The sequence below is a fragment of the Eretmochelys imbricata genome, chromosome 1 (genome assembly GCF_965152235.1).
Source record: "Eretmochelys imbricata isolate rEreImb1 chromosome 1, rEreImb1.hap1, whole genome shotgun sequence".
Lineage (NCBI taxonomy): Eukaryota > Metazoa > Chordata > Testudines > Cheloniidae > Eretmochelys > Eretmochelys imbricata.
Genome location: NC_135572.1, coordinates 28,245,754 through 28,266,945, shown reverse-complemented (window position 1 = coordinate 28,266,945; position 21,192 = coordinate 28,245,754). Strand labels below are relative to the sequence as shown.

The 21,192-nt window shown below is 41.0% G+C and overlaps 1 protein-coding gene across 1 annotated transcript in view; it reads left to right on the top strand.

The window, feature by feature from the left end:
- The window catches only part of SLC36A4 (solute carrier family 36 member 4), a 245,179-nt gene extending 225,222 nt beyond the window's left edge, over nt 1-19,957 (top strand). Inside the window, exon 12 of the mRNA XM_077805422.1 lies at nt 19,650-19,957. Coding sequence (XP_077661548.1) covers nt 19,650-19,957 — 308 coding nt within the window. The remainder of the gene's footprint in view (nt 1-19,649) is intronic.
- Nucleotides 19,958-21,192: the final 1,235 nt, after the last annotated feature.

Here is a 21,192-nt window from a genome sequence, read left to right as displayed (position 1 = left end):
TCTCTTGTGTGAATATTGGCTTGGTGCATTGCATGTGGGAATTCTGATTCATTCCTAACTGTCAGATTGAGAGAGCCTGCTAAATCAGGTTTCAGAGTAACAGCCGTGTTAGTCTGTATTCGCAAAAAGAAAAGGAGTACTTGTGGCACCTTAGAGACTAACCAATTTATTTGAGCATGAGCTTTCGTGAGCTAGCTCATGCTCAAATAAATTGGTTAGTCTCTAAGGTGCCACAAGTACTCCTTTTCTTCTTCCTGCTAAATCAGAGTCACAACTCTGCTCTTCAGCTGGAATTTTCAAAGAGACCTGAAGGAGTTTGGCACTCAGCAGCTCTTTGAAATTCAATTGGAATTAGGTGCCAAAGTCCCAGTCCCCTCACTTCTTTGTTTAAAAGGAGCAGGAATCTCCCTGATCACTAGGTCACTTACAAAGTTTGCTTGCGATTACCTGAAATTCAGTTTTTTGAGAGGAAAACACTTATGAGGCAATTACTTAATGTTTCAGGTGACCTGACTGCCATGAATATGGTGGGGATCAAACCATCTTGAAAAGCTCAGATATCTTTATCTCAAAATCTTAACATGGAGATTAGTGGAAAGTATCTTGAGTAGGTTTCAGAGTAGCAGCCGTGTTAGTCTGTATTCGCAAAAAGAAAAGGAGTCCTTGTGGCACCTTAGAGACTAACAAATTTATTTGAGCATAAGCTTTCGTGAGCTACGTGCATCCGATGAAGTGAGCTGCGAAAGCTTATGCTCAAATAAATTTGTTGGTCTCTAAGGTGCCACAAGTACTCCTTTTCTTTTTATCTTGAGTAGCTATTTAGCAGTAATCTGCTAGGCTATAAATAACTTAGATTTAAAAAGTAAAAGATTTATCTTAATTAACATTGGCATTTTATAGACAAAGCTGATTAGAATGTAGAATTGCCAATTTTGGCAGGACACATTCCTGGAGGTTTCATCATGTGACATAATCTTTAATTACTAGAGATTCCAGAACAATCCTGGAGGATTGGCAACCCTATTACAACTCCATCCTTTGATAGTCTACATTAGTCTCCTTTTCAACTATCTCTTTAGCACTCTAGATAAAAACTACGAAACAAACAAAACACTAGCATATAAACAACATTAGATCCAGCAGTGATGCTGTGTAACCAGAAAGATGCACAGTAAAATTGCAGACAGGAGAGTTGCTGAGTGAATAACTTGCTGAGAGCTTAGAAGAACTGCTGGTGCAAATATAGATTCTGTTCTCTGAGTGTTGGATCACTGAAAACAAAGCGCTGTCACATTGCATTACACTTATGGGTCTATCTACACTGAAGTCATGGAATGTAATAGCTACTTTGGGTACCGGTAGTAATGAAGCTACAGCAGCATGGGCAAGCCTTCTGAGCAATTACCCAGGGTTTCAGGTGAACTTGTACAGCCCATGTCACCACGGCTTCACTGCTACTGGGACCTGAGCTAGCTAGATTATAGCTAGTTCAGGTATGTCTACATAAAGTGCACTCGCACCCTGTGATTGCAGTGTAGACATACCCTTTCTACATAAGTAGGAATTGACTTTCAGCTGAAAGCAACACTCACAAGTGAGCTTTAGCTCACGAAAGCTTATGTACAAATAAATTTGTTAGTCTCTAAGGTGCCACAAGTACTCCTTTTCTTTTTACTCACAATTCAGTTACTCGATCAATGTATCTTCACTTTTACAGATATTGCTGTGAGGCAAAGTATAATTTGTACAACTTTCCTTCATTCATTCTGTATCTAATGCCTTTCTGGGAGGTGGAAACTAAGTATATTTCATGTTTTATTAAAATGCAATGTCTTTTCCCTAATGCAAATCCTATATTAACATTAATTGTGTGACTTTCATATACTCTTATTAAAGCAATATGTAAGGATTGGGTTTCACAGCTTTGGCAAAAGATGGCATAAAGTGCTTCAGTACCTTTCTTTTCAAAATTAAACAACCTGAACATGTTGTTCTTCATTAACAAAGAAGTAAATATGCAAGAATCTCTTCCATATAATACCATGGTAAAAACACTTGAATTGTGTTGACACCAGTTCTTTCACAGTTGCTACCACCAGTGGTACCAGTTACTGTGAAGAAGGTACCAATTTTTCCAGTGTAAACAAGGCTAGGCAGAGATCTGGTGTCTTCTAGACACAATTCTTTTTTGTATAAAACTATGAACAGAGGTTCAAAAGCACAAGACTGAAAAATCATGGCACACTTTGAAAACTAACTTTTGAAATTCTATGAAATGCACTAGTACAGAAAGCATAAAGGAAAATTCTGTATTGTTTCCTGAGCTGTCTTGAAGCTACCAGCTACACACTGTAGAATCATAAAGCAGCTTTGTGAATTTTCTTATTATAATGCTTAATTTATATTAAGCAAAGAGTGATGAGATCAAAACAGCAATTGTAACCAACTTCTAAAAGTCACTATTTCTATCGTTACAAGAATCTGCTACACCAAGCTCCTCTTTTAAATCTCCCTTGCTAAATGTCTTGGCTTCCTTTCTCTCTGTGGCAGGCTTTTGGCTCTCTGTTAAGAGTCCAGGAAGCAAAATGTTTTGTCATGAAATAGGAACATGCTCTTGTGACACTTTCTTGCGCTGCCCACGGCTGCAGGTTACCTTATTATCCCCCTGTCTCCCTGAGAGAGATTCTTCTGGTGCTAGACTGGATGACAGGGAGCTGTTAGCCCAGTCTGTTAGCCACCCCAGACAGACTTCTCAGAACTCTGCCAGCCTTTACTTTACCTCGTAGGGAACACTTGGTGCACCCCACTCCCTCAGCCACCTTAAAGAGCATTCCCCTGTGATATCCAGCCCCTGTCACTGGACACTCTCAGTAATTACCAAGTCTGCTGTCTCCAAAGGGACAGTGTACACACCAGCTTACTTGATTCAACTAAGAAATCATACTTATGATAAAACAAAGAGAAGTTTATTAACAAAGATTCAAGTGATACTAAGTAAGGGTACTAGAAACAGATATGATTAGAAATAAAACAAAAGTATAACATGCTTCTAGGAGACTAAACATAATTTTAGCAGGCTAAAATCTTCCCCCAAGTTCAGTTTCTCACCTAAAGCAACTACCCAGCATCTCCAGCAACTGGGCCAGGATCCAGCTTTCATGGATACAAAAAGTTCTGTCCTATTTGCTCCCCCATTGAAAGACCCCCCATGAGATTCCCTTTCCCCTTTCTTATACAGTAGAACCTCAGAGTTATGGACCTCTGGGGAATGGAGGGTCTCTGTAACTCTGAAATATTCAGAACTCTGAACAAAGTGCAGTTCAGGCTCCAGAACCAGCAGCTGATACTCCAGGCCAGGTTTCAGGAGCAGCTGAGCTCCTTCCTCAGCTCTGGCAGGCAGCTTCTTTCCAGCGTATTCCCCTCCCGGGGGGCAGGGTGAAGGTTATGTGCAGGGGTGAAAGTAACTTAAAGGACTTACTGGTACGCCAGAGTCCTGAGCTGGGGCATGTCCTCAACTGGAAGACGCGTGGCCTAATCTGGAAGAACTGGGGCCTTTAAATCAGGATTTAAAGACCCCCCCCCGACTCTGGCTGTGGCTGGGAGCCCCAGGGCCTTTAAATCACCCTGGAGCTACCAGCTGCAGAGGCGGCTGGGAGCTCAGGGCCCTTTAAATCACCGCGGGAGCCGTGCCGCCGCTACCCCGGGGCTCCAGCAGTGGGGCTCGGGCAGCGCTTTAAAGGTCCCGGGGCTCCCCAGAGCAGCCGGAGCCCCTGGCCCGTTAAATCACCACCAGAGCCCTGCCGCTGCGTGGGGTAGCACCAGCAGGCTCCACCGCAGCGGCTGGAGCCCTGGCCCATTAAATCACCGCCGTGGAAGCCGGTCTGGTGCGGCACGGCGTACTGGCTCTTGCCGGTACACCGGACCGGACCAGACCGGCTTACTTTCACCTCTGGTTGTGTGTGTGTGAGAAAGAGAGAGAACAGCCATCCCCCTCCCGGCCGAGGGGGGGAGGGGTTTGAAAACAGCACAGACCCCAGTGCTGCTCCTGCTCTGCTGGCTCCGGCTACCTTGGGCTGGTAGCCCCAGCGTCTTCATCTCTTACTGTAGCTGTAAGTGGCTGCCCCATGCATGGGTGTGGGGTAGGGTTCAGGCAGCCCAGATGTACCTACCTTTAAGATGCAATTCAGGCTCAATACAGTATTTGCTTGGTTTTATTTGGTCTCTGCTGCTGCCCGATTGGTTACTTCCGGTTTCACAAAGTGTCCAGTTGACTGGTCAGTCCGTAACTCTGCCGCTCATAGCTTTGAGGTTCTACTGTAGTCCAGAAAACAGTTGAAATGTATCTCTGTGAAGTGTACCGCCAGACACAGTTCTTCTCCCTTGCTGTTTCTTCTTTGGTGTGCCGACGCCATTTTGTCTCTCATTCTCCTGTTAAAGTGCTTTTGCTGTTGATATGCAAATAAAGCTTTTTTCTGTTGACTTACACACTGCTAGATTTACCTCAGAGACCTAGGCGGACAGGTAAATCAACAGTCCTTTGTGTGAGAAAAACTGTTTATCTATCCTGCTTACGTTGTTTAAACATTGTTTTAGTACATACATACAACTCTTGAGTAACATTCACACATATCTCTCACAATGCTTATGATGACCAGGATGATATAAGCTTTCATTCAACACCTTACACAACATTCTTTATCGATAAATACTATGTCAGCAATGTGTTAGGTGTAGTGAGTTTGTCAGGAGATGCTGTTACATGACAGTGAACTTATTGACAGTTGGCACTGAGGGGTTTAAACTTTATCGTCCAGCACAGAAAAGGAGTAATAAAACTATGGCTATTAGCGTGATTATTTTTCCCTTCCACACCTACCCCTTCTGTTATTATGGGAGTTCAGTTTAGGACTCTTCCCCTTTGTCTGTATTCCTCCTTCCATATTCTCTTCTTTTATATTTTCCTTGCTTTCTCATCTCTCCTCGCTGCCTTTCTGCTACCCTTTTACTTTTCCCTTCCTAGCTCTCACCCTCATTTCCCCTCACTCAAGAGGTGGTCTTCAAGGTATATACGCATTCTGCTATTTTACGGCACCAATCATGTAATTTTTTTCATATACACATGTCTTTGCTTGTAGAAAGCTTAGGAAAAGAGGCATGGGCATAAAGAAGAAAGAGTCTAACTTGTTCCCTCAACTCCTGGTCAGAATGAAGGGAACACAAAGGTTTGGGACAATTCTGAGAGAGTAAATGATTGGTAGCAGAGAGAAATGTGGTCAGTGGCAGAAGTGTTGCCCAGCAGCACTTGTTCTGTTGGGGTACTATAGGGCAGAGCAAGGCATGGCTGGCACTTCCTGCCTCAGTTTCCCTCCCTGATGTTGATGATCTTGCCTTCCCAGACACTAGTCTGTGCTGGAGATGTGGCTTAGCCTTCTGGCCAAGTTGCAAGCAAAACTTAACCCCTTCCCGTATAGCAGAAGTCCAACTAAAAAGTGCCCACAAACAAAAAGGTCCTTCAGGGCTTCTCTTCAGCATGCCCTCTGGGCTCTCGTCCCAGCCCCTTTCTGGACTACCTATGAGAGTCTTTATGATTCCAACTCCAGACTGATCTCACTCTCAGTCCTGTTATTAGACCTAGGTGTCCATTAATCTATCACTTGGTCCTCCTTAGTCCCACTCCCTCAGGCTAGGAAGCAGCTAATTAATTCTGACACAGGTGTGGTTGGCCCATTTCCCCATAAACAGGCAAGTCACTCTGACAAGTCCTTGCTCCCTAGAGCCTTCCTACCCCTAAGGTAGGTTCTACAATATCTACTATTTCATCTGCTGAGCTAAGACAGTCTGCTTTCTTACCCAGCTACAGGGGTGGTAGACAACTTCTGAGATTAACCTCTCTCTCCCCCAGCACAGTTTCTCCATAGTGAAAGCTTGAGTTACAATCCCTCCACATTATCTTCCAGCAGCATTACTTGGACTTTCTTTCTTTCTTTTGTTTGTTTCCCAGCTGCCAGCTCCTTTTTTCTTTAAGGGTTTGTTTTTTGGCTTCCTCCAAGACAGCTAGTTCCACACACTGATTCTCCTTGCCCATTCTGAAGCTGGTCAGCTCCTGCTTTATGGCCTGCGTGCATCTCTTCCAGATTTCTTTTTAGCTGGTCCCTCTGCGGGAGAACCTCCTTCTGGTGCTTTTCTTGCACCAAAACCAGGATTTTCACAGTTGTGCACTCCAATATTGCATAGGCCTTTTTTTGTCTACCACACCCAGGGCTGCCAAGATTACAGAGACTGTCCTTTCCAGCCCTTCTGTGTTCACCCCTTTATCAGCACAGTTTTTCTCTGTGTTCATGGCCCTAAGTCTTTCTACAGAGCTGCTGCCTGCTGGTAGAGGGTAGAAATCTCATTCTCCAGACCCCTTTTTGCTTCCTGTCTGTGGATCAGTTGTTCTTTAAATCAGTTCCTTTCTGCCTCCATCTGTCTCAGGTGTGTCTTGAAGCTCAATTTCTGCTCCTTATTTCTGGGGTCTCTAATCACTTCATTGCTACAGTCCTTTTCCCCAAAGTTCAAGCTCTTAGTGGGACAGTCTCTTAATATGTTTCATCTTCCAATAGGGAAAGCATATGAGCCCTGAGGAGCTGCTTTCTCTCCTGTACAAGGGGCAAACCATCTTTATGTGCCTCACCTTCCTGTCCCTAAAGCACAGCAGGATTTTTCTCACTGGCCAGTGCTGGGGTACATCCTGCCACTGCTGCTTTTGTTAATCCTCCAGAAATTGCAGGAAGATTGCCTGCCTCTCTCTTATTGTTGCACCATGAGCAGATGCAGAATGTCTTCCACACTTTTGTTAAAGGCTTCACCATACCCATCCTGCCTCCCCCTCACCCCCTGGTACACCAGCCTGGGAAGATGAATGTTCCCCAGGCAAAGAAGGCATCTCTATCTCTCTGCCCCATAATCCCTCCTTGATGGAAGCGTGGTCTTGTGACCCCACTTCTGCTACTAACTTGTCTTGAGGTGTGGCTGCTCTGTAGTGCTCCCTGTTGGCTGAGCATGGCACAGCAAGCATGCCCTGCTTTAGTTTCCCTCCTGTGTGGTTGGTCTCCTCGTCTTCCCAGACACCAACTTGTGCAGGAGTGGCTTAACCCTCTAGCCAAGTCAATCAAAACTTAACCCCTTCTAGTGAGGCAAAAGCCCAGCTAAAAGTCCCAACAAACAAAAAAGTTCTTCTGTCCTTAAGGGCTTCTCTTCAGCCTGCGCCCCTGTTTCCACCCTCTTTCTGGGCTACTTTTAGGGTGACCAGATGTTTCGATTTTATAGGAACGGTCCTCATTTTGGGGTCTTTTTCTTATATAGGCTCCTATTACCCCCTACCCCCCTGTCCCAATTTTTCACACTTGCTATCTGTTCACCCTAGCTACCTGTCATAAATATAAAGGGAAGGGTAAACCCCTTTAAAATCCCTCCTGGCCAGAGGAAAAATCCTCTCACCTGTAAAGGGTTAAGAAGCTAAAGGTAACCTCGCTGGCACCTGACCAAAATGACCAATGAGGAGACAAGATACTTTCAAAAGCTGGGAGGAGGGAGAGAAACAAAGGGTCTCTGTCTGTCTATATGCTGCTTTTGCCGGGGATAGAACAGGAATGGAGTCTTAGAACTTTAGTTAGTAATCTAGCTAGGTATGTGTTAGATTATGATTTCTTTAAATGGCTGAGAAAAGAATTGTGCTGAATAGAATGACTATTTCTGTCTGTGTGTCTTTTTTGTAACTTAAGGTTTTGCCTAGAGGGATTCTCTATGTTTTGAATCTAATTACCCTGTAAGGTATCTACCATCCTGATTTTACAGAGGTGATTCCTTTACTTCTATTTACTTCTATTTCTATTAAACGTCTTCTTGTAAGAAAACTGAATGCTTTTTCATTGTTCTCAGATCCAAGGGTTTGGGTCTGTGGTCACCTATGCAAATTGGTGAGGATTTTTACCAAACCTTTCCCAGGAAGTGGGGTGAAAGGGTTGGGAGGATTTTGGGGGGGGGTTGGGTTTACTACGTTTCCCAGTAAACCCAGTTAGATTTTGGTGGTGGCAGTGGATATTCCAAGGACAAAGGATAAAATTAATTTGTACCTTGGGGAAGTTTTAACCTAAGCTGGTAAAAGTAAGCTTAGGAGGTTTTCATGCAGGTCCCCACATCTGTACCCTAGAGTTCAGAGTGGGGGAGGAACCTTGACACTACCTTTGAGAGTCTTCATGGCTCTGAGATACAGCACTTAGCCCTCAGACTGGTTCCCCTGGAGTACTATTGTCAGCCCTGCTGGGCTGTATTCACTGCATCCTTCCTTGATCTGGTATAGACCACTGGGTCCAGGCTAGTGCCCCTGCAGTGCCGGTCTCCTGCAGATGCTGGTTGAAGCCTTCCTGCTCTTTAGGAATAGGATATAAACCCAGAGGAGGCTTTACCGCACAAATGAAGTTGAAAAATGCATTAGGTAGAGCCCTGTATCATTCTTCCTGTCATTGCACTATTATGTGTCAGTTTTGAGCACACTTACTGTTTGATAGGCTATGTTCTACCAGATTAATGTGTCCATTCTATTGGGAACAGCAGCACATAAAAAAGACAAACACAGGTTAAAGACTTTTAATGAGAGAGCAGAAAGCTTAGTTACTCAAGAGAACCTCCTTGCTCTATAATTTAATATCCTTGTTTATTATTCTCCTTAATCTCTTATTAAATAAATTATAGAACTAAAGAGGTAATTAAAGAAAATAAATAATCTAGAGCAATTAATGTAATTTTTGGCAACCTGATGGGCTCTACTGCTGGTGAAAGGCCTGCACAGAAAAATATTTTTGATTTTTATCTTCATGATTTGCTCCTTTTAATTATCTTTAGAGGAATGTAGAATTTGGTTATGAAATGATAATGCAAGAAGCTTGAGGGATAAAGAATCATAATTATAACTTCTACTGGACATGTCTTTGGCACTGGTTCTCCCACACACATACAGTATTTATGGACTAAAGTTTAGTAGTTAATATTAAAGTTGAGTAGTAACTTAAATTTGAATTTTACATTTACAGTTATATTTTTTGCTCACTCTGAAGAGTGACTAACAAGCAGAATATGATCAAATCTTAAAGCAAAATGTAGGTGTCGTTTTATGTGTGTATTTATTCAGTTAAACTTTCTCATCTATATCTTCCATCTCTATATTGCAGTGTTAATAAAACACTGAGTAGACATGAGGGGCCACAGTTCAGAAATATCAATCACAATATACTCCGCATTATCCGAATGGCCTGGAGGACGTGGATTTTATTCAGATAATTGGGAGTTTGGATAAGAGAGAGGGCAGGAACCATTCAGCAGCGGGTGGCTTCCTCTGTAGCAGGGCGCTTATTCTCCTCCTTGCAGTCCTGGCTAGGGGTCTCTGCTCTATTATCTGAACCTCCAGATTCTCCAAATCCCTTTCTTGTCCCACAGCATGAGATACATGCCCTCTGTAGTATGAACCTCAAGCTGGGGACAAGAAAGGGATTTGGAGAATACGGAGGTCTGGGTAATGGGGTTTCAGATAAACAGGAGTGTACTGTAATCAATGAATTTACAGCGTGCTGTGGGGCTTTCGTAGCAACAAGCATGAAAGGCACATTGCAACTTTTTAAAACACTTTGGTAACACTTTATAAAAAGAAAAGGAGTACTTGTGGCACCTTAGAGACTAACCAATTTATTTGAGCATGAGCTTTCGTGAAGTGAGCTGTAGCTCACGAAAGCTCATGCTCAAATAAATTGGTTAGTCTCTAAGGTGCCACAAGTACTACTTTATAAAAAGTCTTTGAGTGGCCCAGATAAAAATTGTTACCAGCGTTTCATAGAAAAATAGTGTCTATGTATACGTCTGTATGTATATAGGTAGTAAATCTGAAGAGCACCATCAACTGGTAATTAAGAATAGGATATATATGGTTCATGAGTTTGTGATTTGAGTAAAGTTATTGTTACATTGCAAATGGCTTCCTAACTGAGCTTTGCACTGTCCTGAAAAGTTTATGATCTCAGAGCTTCATCCTGCAGACACTTACACGTGAGTAATTTTACTCATGAGTGGTCCTATTGATAGGTGCTTTTAGGATTAGGCCCCAATTCTTCTATCAGATGCAGTGGGAAATCCAGAGCATAGGATGGCATATTTTGTGTGTGTGTTAATTCAAACTTTTTATGGGTCTCATAGAATTGGGTTTCTAAGAGGTGAGTTACTGGTTTATGGAGCAGTGTCCATACTCTGTAATAGCTGTAACATTATCTATTTAGACTCAATTAATAATGCATTTTATAGCTTGCTTTGTGATATTGATTCTAGTTGCATATAGCAGTCATTTAAAATTATCTCACTTAAGTATGCCTAGATGGATTCTTAATTTAAAGTGTCAATAGCAACACTGAAAGAATTTTGCTACAGAGCCAAATTAATCTACAGTGCTGAAGTTCACAGAAGACAGTCCAACCATATGTGAGATGAGAACACACAGAATGCAGTCAAGTGAAGTGTGAAACATTTGCTCATATTTCACAGTGGGCTATGTTAAGCATCTAGTTACACACACTAGTTGCATGAAACCAATCAGGATAAGAGTTTTTCTTCCAGCCTGCACTGTTAAGAACCATCTTTCTCTAGCTACCCAGGCTGTGCTTGAGCTTAGTATCTAAGAGGCAGAATTAATAAAAACTTGAGGTTCCAGACTTTGCACAGACCTTTTACAGACTTCCCTGGTGTGGAAGCCAGTTAGGGTTTTTTTTATTGAGGTTGGCTCAGGGAAGCAGTTAGGTCAAGTACTTAGGGCATAGGCACATGGCTAGGGCCCCAATTCCTGGAGTCAAACAGTCACATCAGAATCTCAACTTTCATTTTAAAATGAGTTTCTAGTTCTCAATGTTGCAAAGAAAAACCTGAAGATATGCCCTGAGTGTAACTGGTGCAGTCTTTATTTCCTGAGTCTGCAGACAGCATGACACGGTAGCTTTAAGAGGTGTGAGCTGGCACACTCTTCTGAATGGTTGTTATCTCTGAAACATGCTGCCTTATGGGGCCACAGTCAGCACCACCCTTCAGAGGTTTATGCATGGGGGGGAGGGCCCTCCCAGCCACAGCCCTTATCATGGCTCTGTTATGGAGGAACATCCACGAACACACATGCACACATCCCAGAAGACACACGAAGGCTTCTATTCTAGTAGATAGAAGCTGAATCCTCCCTCTTCTCAGATGGGGAGGATGGCCAAACGTGAGGGGGTCTTCCCTACCTTCCTGAATCCAGTTATTTCATGTTGCATAAGCAGCCCTACTGTAGGAAGCTGAGCATTTGTTGCTCCCTTGACGTCAGTGGCAAGTGTCCACACACAGCATCTCTGGAAATTGGGCTCCTTTTATCCAACTCCCAGTCTAGAGCCCTGTGCACCCAACTTAACTACTTCCCTGAGCCTGTCTTAAAAACTCCCTCTGGCTTCCAAACCAGGGATATCTGCAGAAGGTCTGTGTAAACCCCAGAAATCCAAGGTTTTACTACTTCTGCCTCTTAAATACTCAAACACAGCACAGGCAGCTAGAGAGATGATGACTCCTAGTGCAAGTAGTAGGAAACTCATCCAATGGGGGTTTCATAGAACTTGTTGGTGCAGGATCTTGGCATGCCTAACTTTTGGCACCTGGATTTGAAAATTCTGGCCTTGACTCCTCCATCTAGTTGCTGTCAAAGTGGACAAATCATTTACCACCTAATTGTCTCATCTGGAATACGGAGCAGTGATATTTATCCACCTTCTGAAAGGTCCTTGGTGCAAAACTTTATATACTCTTTGTTTATTAAAATACACTCATCCCCACCTTTTTACAGCCCCTCATATAATAGTGTGCACAGAGAAAGGGACTAGTGCACTGGTTCAGGGAACAGACTATTATGAGGGTTACAAAGTTTTTGTTGCTTGGGTGTAGGGTGTCCTTGTTTACTTCTCACTATGAAAGATTAACAGTGACATTTACTCTATCTGCTCTTGCTTGACCTGAATGAATCCTGTTAACATAGGATAAATCAATCAAAAACAGTGGGTAGCAGTGTGAAGGCAAGTGAAGGGTAGAGTTAGAGCAATTTCAGTCTCTCTCAGCCTACAGTATGTTGCTGAAAGATAATGATGAAAGCGTTCTTTACTCCACTGGGAATAAAACAGAACAATATGATGTGTGTGGTTGTCCTAGTTGCTAGTCTTATCTCTTTTTCTTGCAAGTATGTAAGTAGAGTTTGTTACCTTGTGTAGTGTGCTTGCAATAGATTTCCTGCTTTATTGTTTATCAGTTTTGCTTTTGAGACTGCATTGATACTTGTAAAAATATAGTTTAAGAAATTTGGATTTAATCAATTGTTATTTGCCCAAGATTTAAATCAGAATAGGACTTAAAGAAATCATCTAATGATGAATACCTAAGATGAGTTAAAACAAATAAACAGAAAAAAACCCCAAGCCCTATGATAATTAGTGCATGTAGTCAGAAGCAATGATTTTCTTAATCACTGTTGCTTATTGGCATGTGTTCTATTTAAAATTCACATGTTAAACCCCTGCTTAAAGATTTCTTACCTGTGTGAATAACTCCATAAATTATTAAAAGTTAAAAATATTTTAGTCTTGACCAGTAATGATTTTATTTACTATTTGCACACTCAGCTTGGACAATACAAATAGATTAATCAGTTTCACTTCAGGTTAATAATTGGTTTCTGCTCAGTTTCACATTCTAGTTTACGTATTAGAGCATCACAGAGTTTAAGGCCAGAAGCCATCACCCAGATCATCCAGTCTGACCTCCTGCACGTCATAAACCACTACCTAGTTATCACTGCACTGAGCCCAGTAATCTGGATTAGATTAAAGTATCACAGCCCTCTGGAGATCAAATTATTGTGTGCCGCAGGCAGAGAATAGAAGAGATCAAGGTGTGCCAATGTCCAAGGCCCCTTCAATGACAGGGGATTGATTTGGTGAGATGTACCCAGATGAACCTATAATGTGGCAACATTTTGAGTTGTAAAGACTGTAAGGGAGTATTATTCCTTTAAAAAAGAAGAGCTTTTATTGAAATGCTAAATTCTGATAGTTAGGTTTGGTCAAAATGAAACCTAAATTGTCTTCTTGGTGACCGGTTAGATATATTTATTGTGTGTTTGGTTTTATATTTTAAGAGAAATATAATAGATGTGTGACTGCAGTGACTTTCTAAATATATTATCATTTTTATAAAATAGTGATTTTCCTTTATTTGTGATCTTTGGCCCTAACCTTGCAACTGCGTTCACACAGCCATACCCCTGTGCCTGAATGGAATCCCCTTGACTTCAGTGAGACTCTCCGTGGGCATGGGTGGTCCACTTGCATGGATGCATTTGCAGGATTGGGGGTTTTTTTGGTATCTGGAAGGCAGTATAGCAATATAAAATTTTAACATTTGTGAAATGGCAGGAAGAACCATGGATGCAAACTTTTGAAGCGTGTCTCTGCAGACAACCTAAAGGAATGTTTCTACTGGTTACTTTCCTTTTTGTAGAGTAAGAAAAAAAGCCTAATTTGTAAACTTCCTGAATCTGCTCTTCTGTCAAGTACATCAGTCACAGAACCATAATCCCAGCTAGCTGTACTTTGAATACTCAAGCCTATGTCAGGCATCTTTGTGAGGCTGTCTCCTGTACTTAGGCTAGTGAATATCTTAGTACCCCTGGGCATCCCACAAAGTTCTCCACATGTCGGTTGTGATCTTCCTGATTTTTTCTAGCTTTAGAATAAATTCTTTATCTGATTTGAGAGTGTCCCTTTAAATGTTTGTAAACGTAGCTCGTTATATAAGTCCCTTCTATTCCTAGTACATTCCTATGCTGAAAGTCACAAAAGTGACTTAAGCCAGGTTAGAAAAAAGGGCATTACCGTCATTCAAGGAATCTACTTGGGGAATTTTGGGTATAGCCACGACCATCCAACTCATAGAACTTATTCTCTTGTGTTTTCTCCATAGACCTAATCACTATGACAATGCATAGTTAAATAATTTAAACTGGTGCCTTTGCAATATTCATGGTAAAATATAAAACTACATTTGGGAAAATTATCTTTCATTGTCATGGGTTTAACGTGTTTTTGCTGAACCAAACTTCAGTAAATTATGTTTGATCATTAAATGTTGCATATGTGGGAATCTTGGTGTGAACCAAGCCCTTGTCTGCAGTGGCATTTTAGCCACAAGGGTAACTGCATAATGAACACCCTTACTGAAGAGACAGTTTACACTAGTGCAAAATGATTTGCTGTAGCTAGAAAGAAGGCTAAATTGTACTGGTGCATATCATGCTAAACGAATTTAAACTGTCTTTGTAGCAATTTGGATGGTGCAGCTACAAGAGTTGCTAAAATCCCTATGTAGACAGAGCCTCAGAAATATGCTTGCTCCTATATTCATTTTTATGCTCAGTCATCCTCATTATATGTCTGTTGTGCATTAGTATGGGATTACTCCCATCCCTGTAAATGCTATTTTGGAAGTCCTATAGGAAGAGATTTTTTTTAAAGTGCCTAATGGATTTAGGACCACAAATCCCACTGAAAATTGGTGGGGCTTTTGAAAATCTTCACCATAGATGCTATAAAGACAAAACTTCTTGCTTTTTATTTTAAAGGTATTGAGTTAAAATCCTGTTGAGATTGTGTTTTCATTTAAAGAATTTTGTATTAGCTGCTTTTCCCATCAGTATGATTACAGATTTCATTCTTACCACTTTTCCAAAGCAGAAATGAAAGAAGATGGAGTCAAAACATTTCTCATTTAAAAAAGCCAAGCTAGCAAAAGAACAGTTTAAACTATATAAAAATGTGATACTGGATCTATTTAAAACACCCACACTGGAAATATGGATAGCTTTACAAGTCCCAAAATACAGTGTTCTCATACAAAAAGGTTAAAATATGTAATTTTCAGCCTAGGTGGCTTTTATTTCAGATTAAGGCAAACAACAAAGAAAGGACTAATGTAGTATCTCTAAGGGAGAGAATGTAGGTGCTTATTGTGTAACATTCTGCATCTGAACTGAAACAAAATGTCAGCCGCCATATAGTTGTCCCTGCAAAATGTATGGAGACTGCCAACATTTAAAGCCGCAGTACACAGAAAACAGAATGTTTAGCAGTGTAAATGAAAAATTATGTCCTATTCCTGTTCAGAGTGGCTATGTGGGAATTTGAACTATTGGATGAATGTCCAGTTAGTTAACTGTAACTTGTTAAATGTGACTGTTTCCACAGATCTATTTGGCTAACCTGTTCTTTTCTAATTTGGCTTAGAGTTAAATATGAAGTGTTTCACTTCTGAAATGTTTCTGCTAGACCAGTGGTTCTCAACCAGGGGCCTGGGGCCCCCTGGGGGGAGGCTTGTGCTTCCGGGGGTCCACCAAGCAGGACCGGCATTAGACTTGCAGGAGGCCAGACTAGATGATCACAATGGTTCCCTTCTGACCTTGGGATCTACAAATCTATATGCATGAAACAGTCCTTATGGTTTCTGCTCTGTTATCTCATGCTAAGATATTAAATGTCAAATCATTATGAAGAGGTAGAAATCAAATGATTCTTATTGTTTTTTTTTTTTAATTATTTGTATTACAGTACCACTTGGAAGCCCAAACTAAGGTCAGGGCTCATTGGGTTTGTAAGTGCCTAGCATGGAGTAAGCAACAGTCTCTATCCAAAGAGCTTATGCTGTAACTAGACAAGACAAACAAAGAGCAGGAGAAAGGAAATACTATTCACATTTCAGATGGGGAACTGAAGTTTAGAGAGACTAAGTGACTTATCTAAGGTCTGTGGTAGAGGGAGGGATTGAACCCACATCTCCCAAGTCCCAGTCTAGGGCCTTAACCAAAGGACTCTCTTTCCTCTCAGTTTATTAAAAACACATGCATCATTGTTTTTCCAGGTGCATTACATTGCTGAGGTGCTATACACTCATTAACTGATCTCATTAACATAATTATATGCTATTTGATTACCACTCTGTTTACATTTCCTCTCATTTGAAATCTTTAGCAGAATATATGGTTTCAGGTACATGTCTGTAATAACAGTGGTGACAGACGCTTCCAATATAGGCCTTGAGTATGCTGTGTGTCACCGTTATGTGATGTTTGCTTATTACCCCTACAACTCAGTCCCTATACTTTCTTCTTATCTGCTCTGGGGTGTACAGCTGGATTCTTTCTTAACCCTTAGGACCCTATGGATAGTCCCCTTCAGCAGTCATGCCTCTTCCTCCTAGAGATCACTAAGGAAACTATCTCCCTGCTTCATGGAGGATATGGAGCCACTCAATCTGTACCCCTGTACATCAGGGCCTTCCAGGGGCAGGTAAATTTCCCCCTCTGATGATTATCACAGTGTATTAGGAAGAGGTTTTTATACGACACATATTTGATGAGTCTATTTACAGCCTTGTATTTTATTGGCCAGATAGATCTGCCTGTCCTGGAGGAAAGGAGAGATTAATATAAAATAGGACCAGGATCCAAACAATCCGGATTGGTTTAGCGTAATCTAATCCAAAGTACCCCCTTTTCTGCCTTTCTCCAGTCTAAAGGAACCATTACAATGTATATATTTTAATTTCATGTATTTCTATCTTTAAAAAACTCTATCTTTAAAAAATCTTTCACTATTTTTTAATCAAGAACATTTTCAAACATTCCAATTAAATATAAGTAATGAATAACCCTGTTCAATTGTCAGCACTTCTGTTGCACTGAAAGGGGTCTGTTACAGAAGTTAAGAAGCTATATTGAATGAGCACTCCCACTGCATCCATTTCACTAGCAAGACAATAAAATGTGCAGCTCTCTCCATGTGCAGCTCTCTCCATCAGTCTTCAACAAATTTATTAACTGTGAGTTTTACCACACAGCACAAACATTTCAACTTCAGTTTTTGAAAACTTTAATGTTATGTAATACGGTACAAGTATTAAGTTATTAAGTATGCTTGCCAATTGTCCAATATAGAGAGAGAGAATCACTTGATCATTACCTGTTAGGTTCACTCCTTCTGGGGCACCTGGCATTGGTCGTTGCTGGCAGACAGGATACTAGGCTGGATGGACCTTTGGTCTGACCCAGTATGGCCATTCTTATGTTCTTATGTCCAGACCTGAGCGTTCAATTCTGCATTGTTTGTGCACCCAAGGTGCCTACTTTATTGTTTGCAATAGGACTTTTGGCTACACAAGGAATGGAGAGTTAAATTAGGGACTGAACTAAGCTTAAGTGTTCTCAGCCATTGTGAATAATGGGATATGCTGTACAGCTACTCACTTCAGGGTGGTTTTCAGTATGCAAGCCACCTGCACTTACATGCTCTACTGTTCTCTTGGACTCATCACTTAAAGTAGATATTATATTTATCCTCCACACAAAACTTTTGGCTCTTACAGCTATCCAGAATCGAGGGTTACTGGATCCCCTAACCCCATATTACTAAAGCCATCCAGTCTTAAAGAGGAGAAATGACTTCATGCCAAGAAGCCTGAGAATTGGTAGCCTTTTAAACTTTAATCTACGGAGTGTGTAAGAAGGTGGCACCCCAAATCTGCTCCACACTATAGAAGGGCAAATACCCACTTTCAGGTGTTGGACTTTATTGTGAACGGAATAACATCACAACATAAAACAGAGTCTAAGCTTTCTCCACGTATCTGGGTGAACCTAAGGTTTTCTCTAGGACCGCTGTCTTTCCCCCTACTTCCCTCTGGACAGAGTGTCAGTGCATTCTCTTTTATAACCTTGTGGAATTCACAAACCACAGCTGCCACAAGACGTCTGTATCATTTACTTTGCAGCTATCTTCTGTTAATAGGGTGGCATAATAGGAGAGCCCTGTAATATTCTGAAGGGTCATAAATCCAGTCTTTGTTATATAGTATATCTAGAGATGCTGTTCTTAATCGTAAAAGAGCCTAATCCTTTTCTGAAACTTCTTGAGGTCTTTGCTGTGATGCAAATATCATGCAGTGGTAAGTGCCACAAGTTTATTGTGATACATGAACGACATTTATTTTAGAAAGTTGCCTTTCTAATTTCAGCTGTCCTCAGAATTCAAGGCATATGCCCAAACAGGCCTACATCTGGGATATTAGTCTGCAAAACTTGTAAGGTTCCGTTTGAAATCAAAGTGCTGCTTGTCAGGCTGAGAAAAGATCACATTGGTATGCACTTAGTTAGGTTTTGCCCTCACTTGCTACCTAAAGGTATCTTCATTCCAATCATTGCATTATTTATTGCCATATACTATAAACATTACTCCACTACCATTTTTCTTGACGGCAAAGGCACTGTACTGATGCTGAGTGTAGGTGCGTGAGTTGAGGGAGGTGGCGGTTGGGAAATATGTGGCGCAATATAAAAATGAAGAGCAAAAAATGTTTTGTGGATGATTCCTGTCATGCTGGAGGTTTTCATACCGGTTTTCCCCTTTCCCTTCCTTCCATTTAGCTATTCCAAGGAGGCAGCTGACATGACTGTCTGTGCTAATCTCTGCCAGCCAAAAGGAGATGCATTTGTGAAAGGAAAAGTCAGCTTTCCCTACCATTCACTGGAGATTAGATTGGAGCCTCTGCTCAACTGTTTTATAATACAGAACTGAAAGCATTCATTACCACACTTGTATGGTTCTAAATCGTGACTAGAACATCTTGGTTAGAGTTTCCAGACAAAGGGATTAAAAACATCAGAGGCCCTGATTCTTTTGTAACAATGAAATCAGTTTGTAGAATTTTACAGTATTGGGACAAAGACCAACCACCCGGTGCTGGAAGGCTCAATCATTCCTGTTTCTAAATATGTCTGCCTGGACTGAACTCTTTGTCTGGTAAATTGGTAACCTGTCAAAGGTATTTTACAAACTGAACAGTCTTAGTGATTGATATTTTTCAAGAGACAGATGTCCAAATAAGAGGGGATTGCGGTGGCCGTGGGATCCCAAATGGTCAGGAAGTTGTATGTCCATTTTGGTTAATTTTTAAGTTACTTTTTAATATGGATATCATTTACCAGGGCTTCAAATTTGATGTAGTTTGTAGGGTGATTCTGTGTGAGTGTTTATTTGTTTGCCTAGCATAGCCTGTGCTACTTACAGCCTCCCCTTCCACTGCAAAGCCTGTCTCCCCTCGACCTGTCATTCTCTTGAAAAAAATGAGTATAGAAGTGTCACCGTGCAATTTCAGATCTCTTGTGTCTCAATGATTTGCAAAGCAAACTTTGTTTATTCCACATGTACAAAAAGATTATGTTTTGAACTGCCAGCCCTGCAAATTCACTTTGGGATCTGAAAATCAAGTGAGGTACTTTACATTATCACTGAAACTTATCTAACCCAGAAATAAGTGCATTCCTCTCTTTTTGTGTTGAAGACTATCCTTATTTGTTAGTAAAGTCTGGGGCTCTACACTGATTAGAATTAAAAATGAGTGGTAAATTGCTCGATATTTGTTAGATTGTGATTCACTGGCTTATGTAGCTGTCAAGCTTTTATTTTAATGAAGACGCTAAATTTAAGATAAAAAATGCTTGTTATCTCTTTCAGGTGCTGTAGCAGTCTTGATCCCTCACCTAGACCTGGTGATTTCTTTTGTTGGCGCCATAAGCAGCAGCACTTTGGCATTGATCCTGCCACCTTTGGTTGAAATCCTCACATTTTACAAGGAAAACTTAAGTGTGTGGATGATACTTAAAGACATCTTTATAGCTGTTATTGGAGTCATTGGCTTTATAACAGGGACATATGTGACAGTTGAAGAGATCATTTATCCTGCTGTGACAGTCTTAGTTAACACTACAGAGAGCCCCTTTGAAGATTTGAACACTATGCACTTGGTGACTGGTTTCAATTAATGGTGAGAGAACCAAGAATCATTTTGTTCCTGGGTGTGGGTTCTGATTAGGAGCAAAAGATCATGATAGAGCCTGTACTTGGCGGTATGGGCCACATTCAAATGAACTGAACAAATAAATTCTGAACAATAACACACCTCTTTCCTCCTCTTCCTCCTTTACCCATTCTGTAACTCCTTCAGACCAGATCTCTGTGTTAAGTCTCTCAAGCCTCCTCTGCTCTATCTAGAGAAGGAAAGGACTGTTTAGGAGTCAGGATGGGAAATATTTATATATGAATTGCATGTGCAACCAAATATCATTCGTCAGAAAATCAAAATGCCTACTCAAAAGGGTGAAATCCACCCCACGCATCACAGCACCAACATGATGCCTATGTACCACTTACATCTCATTTAGCCCTGTTTTAAGGAGCTGAGGTGGGACTTAAGTAGTGTGTAGATCTTCTGCTGGCTCTCAGTGAAGGGGTGAATTTATCCCCAGTGGATAATAGTTACAATATATATAGCTTGGATTGTTAGTAATGTTTCTAGGGACCTGTAGACTTACTATCTGGAAGTGTTTCCTTTCAACAACTATAGGTTCTTCGCTCTGATTAATGGGCGTTAGTATGTCTTAAATCAATGTGGTTTTGAAAAATTACTATGACTGTTCTTGCAGTCTTTTCACACTGGCATCAATGGAGTTCTGAAGACCTAAGGCCTTCAGGGTCAAGATCTTAATGCTTAGCACGTGTACTGCAGACCACCAGTGTCAGTCAGTTTATGTGCCATTAGGCACAAGGTCACTTTTTTGTGCAATCCAGATCAATAACAAGCATTTCAGTTGAAGTACGTAAAAGATACCAAATTCCTTCAGGAAAGTCCTCCATCCCTATCCTGACTATGTGGAACAGCTTGCAGGATCAAGGCCTTAGTTTTGACAGGGTATGCTACTTCCAGTCATAGAACAAGTAATTTTTAAAACCTGGTGTTTTATGGCCTTTGGGCTTTGTATGTGGTGTCACAGAATGTCATCATGTATCAGAAAAAATGTACTCTTTAATGATGCAGAAGTAGATAACAAGATAACATCCAAGTTCACAAATAATGATGTAAGTAGTTTATTCTGATATATTTTTGGTAACTGCTGTCCTAAAAAACTAAACAGAACACTTTTGTGAATCTATCCTTAACTGCAACTGTACAAATACATGAAATGCTGTATTTTTCTACCTATTCCTAAAAGATTGGAGT